General features: G+C 40.5%; 1 protein-coding gene across 1 annotated transcript in view; it reads left to right on the top strand.

The window, feature by feature from the left end:
- The window catches only part of ICOS (inducible T cell costimulator), a 79,037-nt gene that overhangs the window by 52,967 nt on the left and 20,070 nt on the right, over positions 1-6,000 (top strand). The window contains exon 3 of the mRNA XM_032403950.1: positions 3,343-3,478. Within this exon, the coding sequence (XP_032259841.1) occupies positions 3,421-3,478 (58 nt within the window). The 5' untranslated portion in view covers positions 3,343-3,420. The remainder of the gene's footprint in view (positions 1-3,342; positions 3,479-6,000) is intronic.

Below are 6,000 nucleotides of genomic sequence, written 5' to 3'. Positions count from 1 at the left end.
GGAGGAGGGGGAGGAGAAGGAGGAGGGGGACGAAGAGGAGGAGGGGGAGGAAGAGGAGGGGGAGGACGAGGGGGAGGAGGAGGAGAAGAAGAAGAAAGAAGAAACCATCTTGATTAGGGAGAACACTTCTCTTTCAATGCTTTTCTACCTGAGAATGGCAAACCAAGTTTAGGTGAAGCACAGATAACTTTGCAGGTGCTTTTTAAAAACCCCATTGTTTGAGCTCAGTGGCTCTGGTGTGTGGGCCCCTCTACACATGCAAATGTTGCTTTCAGTAAGTTTCAAGTGAAGCAAAAGAAAGCTCTTCACCTGGGGAACTTCAAAAAAGCAAGCACACAGCACCACCGAGGCTGGTGCCCACAAGGCAAGGAATAATAAACATTCCATTTTTAATGTAACACACTTTCCATTCCCCACCCTCACCCCAGGCATCTGCACACACAAATCAAAACCGTCTTAAGTCATGGAATGAAAAAATGAGAAAAAAAAAAAAAAGGGCAAACAAAAAGTGCTTCCTGTGAGGTGAACGGAAATTGTTGCCCAGTTTATTTTCCAAGCACATGAAAAGTAATTCTGAATATTTAAAACCACAAATTGTATTCTTAACTGAGATTTTTGAGAAGAGGCGGCCCAGACAGGATCACTCCCAGCGGTCTTTGACATGGGCACATTTGCATCAAAGCAAGGCCTGCTCCCTTTAATATCAGTTATCACCAAGTGGCTTACAAACAGAAAATCCTGTTGGTTGGGAAAAAGCAAACAGATTCAGAACAAATAAGAATATGCATATCCAGTTGAACTAAAGCCAAGCCATACCATAATGTGTGTTTTCTCCCCTTGAGACAGAACCATTGCACTCAAATTTTATTAGGAAAACTCTTTTGCATTAGAATATTTTATTTTATTTTATTTATTTTTTTATTTATTCATTTTAGACACAGAGATACTGAGAGAGAGAGTGCATGAACAGGGGGAGAGGGAGAGGGAGAAGCAGGCTCCCTGCTGAGCCAGGAGCCGGACGTGGGGCTCGATCCCAGAACCCTGGGATCATGACCTGAGCTGAAGGCAGACACTTAACTATCTGAGCCACCCAGGTGCCCCGTATTAGAATATTTTAGAACTTCATCTAGGACCTAAGTACATCCACCAAAATATGAGGTCCCCAAATCATGTTACCAGTAATTTCTGGCCAGATAAATGAAGACAAGCATGTGAGTGTAGTGTGGTAATTTAGAGTGTGGAATTCAGTTTCTTTTCTTTTCTTTTTTTTTTTAAAGATTTATTTATTTTAGAGAGAGAGAGAGAGTGAGCAAGGGGAGGGGCAGAGAGGGAGAGAGCGGGGAGCCCAGCGCGGGGCTCCATCTCAGGACCCCGAGATCATGACCTGAGTGAAATCCAGAGTTGGCTGCTTAACAGACTGAGCCACCCAGGCACCCCATGGAATTTGGTTTCATTGTCTGGGTTTGACCTGATTCCATTACTTATTGGCTGTGTGAGTTTGGACTAATTACTTAATCTCTTTAACTCTCAGTTTTCTCGCTGTGAAATGGGAATGATAATGAGATCTCTGTCACAGAGTAGCTGTGAGCATGAAACGAGATCATCCATGTGCAACACAGTGTATGGCACGTGGTATGTACCCCATAAATGTTCATTATTAGATTCCTGCCCTACTATCCTCTGCAGAACCAACCACAGCTGAGCTCTAGAATTTGTGGTAGCTTTTATCAAAGTAAGAGCTTTCCAGACTTAGTTCCAGAGCTAGGCCACAGCAAGGTTAGAAAAAGTCAATTATTCTCCATTGCCTCCTTTTTGCTGGAAAAGGACTCGAGTACAATGACTGTGGGTCTGGAGGCCTTACCTCTTGGTGCTGTCAAGGAACAAGGATATCAGGGTAACAGGTTCCCAGGGGTCTTGGTGGCCCAGGATTTCCTGCTCAGGCTAGCTTAACACCTCAAATAGTTTCTCTCACACTCATTACTGAGGCCCAGGAGCCCTAAAAAAAGATCCCTGGGGAAACATCAGAGACATAGTGGAATCACTGCAGGATCAGCCTCCTACCTTACCTGTGGAACCCCTTGGCTCTGGTCCAGGATCCCTAATTGCTCTCCTAGAGCGCCAAACTTGGAGTCCGCTTCAGAGCTCAGACATTGAACTGAAACCCTGGTTGCCCTGACCTCCTGATTTCAGCTTCTCACCTGGATGTCTCCTCTGCAGGCTGACAGTTGGTCTTGCCCTGTTATTTCCCAGAAACCCACCCTGGATCCAGCGTCTTGGAAGCTGGTTCAGACCTCTGGATGGTTGGCTTGAGTGGCTCTACCTGCTTTGGTTAAGAGTGAGGACTCTGGAGCCAGACTCTCCAAATCCTAGCATTGCCACTTGCTATTTGATTTGTGCCGGTACTTTACAACTCTGTGCCTCAGTTTTTCTCATCCGTACAATGGGAGATTAGTCATCCCCATCTCATAGAATGGTTAGGAGAATTAAATGAATTAATACATGTATAAAACATAACATAAATACACATACACAAATAATCCAGATTAATATAGTATTAGCTATATTATATTCTATTTTATACATGTTAAGTATATATTATTTTACATTTAATTTTATGCATGTTTTACATTAAGATGAATATTCTGTATAAACACTTACATACATACAAATCTACTTATTTCTATTATTATTACTGTTGTTATTGTATGTTCTAGCTCCCTGCAGAGATGGAGAGACCTTGGGTAGGCTTTTCAACTTTCTTGCTTTCATCTGAGGCTATAGGTACACAATTCATGGTTTCTACAGACTCTGCTGTAATATGCAGGACAGAGTTTAAGTTGAATTAAAATAGACCCCATCATTTGGAGAATTACAATCTACAGTGAATGTGATGTCAATATTTCTCCAATTCCTAAGTCACTCTTCTTCCAGATATATCTTCATTTCCATTTCTGTAATAATTCCCTTTGTTTCTTGTCTTGTTTCTAAGGTTTTCTATCTCTGGAGCAAATAGCAGAAGATAGAATGGTATCAAAAAACATATTATTTATCACTTGGCTGTTGTTAGATCCTGTTATCCCCAGGAACTATTGATTCAGGGGAGTAGGGTGATTCTGAAAATAGGCATTGTCTCTTTCTCTCGTTTTATTGGAACCAGAATGAAGGTAAAGTTTCCCTCTGTTTTCAAAATTATCAGCAATCCAATCGATTAAGCTGAACCCCCGTGAACAGGCAACAGTAATGCCTCACATACAACCACTGACATCAACTGAGAGACACCTCCTTGCCTTGATGGTAAGTGTGACACTACATAAACCCTCACAAAACCCACTTCCTTTCCAGCAAATAGAAAACAGTTGAGAACATGAATTCACTATCAGCTTTGGACACTGGAGAGAGTTGCATCTGTTTCTGGCAAACATGAAGTCAGACCTCTGGTATTTCCTTCTCTTCTGCTTTCAAGTTGAAGCCCTAACAGGTAAGTGGCCCAGTGATTATTTCTTATTAAGTTATCATTCAAGTGAATGTTAAGAAAAACCAAAGGTAGAAAGATCAGGCACCCAATAGAAGGGCTTTTTGTTTGTTTGTTTTCTGTGTTTTGTTTTGTTTTGTTTGTTTGTTTGTTTTTGAAAGTAGGAACAATTGCAGAAGAGCCCAAGCACTTGGCTCAGGTGTGTGTCTCCAGGTCACAGCTGATGGCGTTGAATTTGTCCTGCTTCCTTTGATACTGTGTTTTTCAAGATGAAGAAAAAATTGTTTCATCAGACCATTCAAATTTTAAATTACCTGCTTGGAGTTACCTGTTGGTGGAGAAAGTAGAAGAGCGGCTTACTGTTCTCAGAGAAAGATGAAAGGCAAAATGACTTGTGTCAACTGAATGAAAGTAAAATAATTCTGGCATCTGGGCTGGGAATTCTTTTTGAAGGAGAAAATAAAATGGAAGGGCTTTGAAAAAAAGGATTTTGATTTTAATCTTATCTGGGTGATCTGTTGTCAGAAATGTCCAGGCTGCTCCTGAGTTTTTTTTTTTTTTTTTTGACACGAAGTGTCAGGGTCCCTCTAAAAAGCCAGGGAGTAGCGGATGCTAGCCCCTGGAGACGTGAAAGAAAAGCAAACCACCATTCTGAAGTCCTCAATTCTCTCTCTTAGATGGTATATATCAGACTATTTAAACGATTTAAATAATGCGACCTACAACTAAACTAAAAAACGTGTTTCTGCTGCTTCTTACTTGGTACATTTTTGTATTACTTTTATCTTTCACTCTGAGCCATGTTCTTGAGGCTGGCAAAAGCAAAGTGAAATTGTATTAAGTTGGAAAGTTCTATTAACTAAAAGCAAAAGGAGAAATTTAGTAGGTATAATCTTATCTAGACATAAATTTTGCAGCAATACAAAGAAATAAATTTTACTTTTCTCTCCAAAGAATTAAAATGCAAAAGCAGATTGGTCAAATGTTTCATCTTGGGGTAGTTCAAGGTGATTCAAATGCTCTTAAGTAAAGAGGAATGAAGAGTGAACAATTAGAGTCTACTTACAAGTTCCAAAGTCAGGTGGGGGGTACTTGCTTGTTTGTGCCTTGTCTACAACCCAGTGAAATCTTTTAGCAGCATGAATAACAAATGAACAGCTTTGGGATTGATACTCATTTATTCATTCATTCACTTAGCTGTTCATTCACGTGGCACCAAGCACTTACCATTCAGGAGGTATAGTGAAAGCTGCACTGTGTACAATGATGAACAAAACGACAGCAGTCCCTGCTCTCAGGAAGCTAACTGAATGGCTGGGAGAGAGACATTAATCAAATAATCCCATGAATTGATGATAATTACAGGCAGAACTCAGAATGTAACAAAGAAGCCTCTTTAGCCTGGGTGTGTATGTGGGTGGGGTTGGGGAGTGGTGTTCATCAAAGTCTTTTCTATGGCAATGGCACTTGAATTAAGATGTGAAGGATAAGTAGGAATAAATGGGGAGGATGGTGTGAAGGGGAGAAGAACACTCCACACCAGGAGAAGAGGAAGTGCAAAGGACCTGTGGCAGGAGGAAATGAAGTAAGGTCAGAGGACTGGAAGAAGGTGGATGTGCCTGAGCACAGAAAGAGAAGGGTTTGGAATGGTACAAGATGATGCTGGACAGAAAAACAGAGGCCAGATACCATTCAGACTATCTGGGCCATGTAAAGGATTTTGGATTTTTTTCCAAGAACATTGGGACAAGTCATTGAGGGCTTTGTACTGCTAAAAGGTATCCCAATATGTTAAACCCATTTGGGCACTTATGGTTGATGATAGTGTGCTTATTATCAGCTTGAGATTTGAATTAACAATTGTGTTTTTTTCTATGGAAGGATAGATCCAACCTAGGTAGAATTATTTTGAGTTACTAGACTAAGCTGATGAAGAAATTATGCTTCTAGAATGATATTCATCTTAGGCTCTAATGGAATAAAACCAACGTTCACTCTCACCACACAGAAAACTGCCACGTGACAAGCCATTTTTTGGTTTGAGGCGTGAGTGACTAAATGGAGATCGTAAATTGCTAACCGTCTCCATGTTCAAAATACCTTCACGATACATTTATCTAGCACCTATTCATTCTTCAGAGCCTACACCAAGCACTTGCAGGTCTTTTCCTTTGGCATATTTTTAATCCTTGCAATGAAGTAGGTTTTCTCATCCCACCAAGAGGTTAAGTATTCTTACCTTCAGTGGATGTTTGAACAATCTCAGACCAGGAAAGGCTAAGTGATTTGTTACATAGTAATTCATGGCAGAACCAAGATTAGAACACAAATGTATCTGACTCCAATATTCACACCTTCCACATTGCTTTGAAGTAGCAAGAGATATAACATAATCTTAAAGGGGAGAAATTCTCATCAGTGTTGCGTTTGGTTAGTGAATTAATAGGCTGGAAATCTTGGTGATTTCTTAACTATTGTTCTTAGTGTAAAATTTAACAAAGCTATCTTCTTTTAATGATTCTGGAACA

This window comes from Phoca vitulina, unplaced genomic scaffold (assembly GCF_004348235.1).
Source record: "Phoca vitulina isolate PV1807 unplaced genomic scaffold, GSC_HSeal_1.0 scaffold1, whole genome shotgun sequence".
In the NCBI taxonomy this organism is placed as follows: domain Eukaryota; kingdom Metazoa; phylum Chordata; class Mammalia; order Carnivora; family Phocidae; genus Phoca; species Phoca vitulina.
This window is presented reverse-complemented; position numbering and strand designations above follow the sequence as displayed.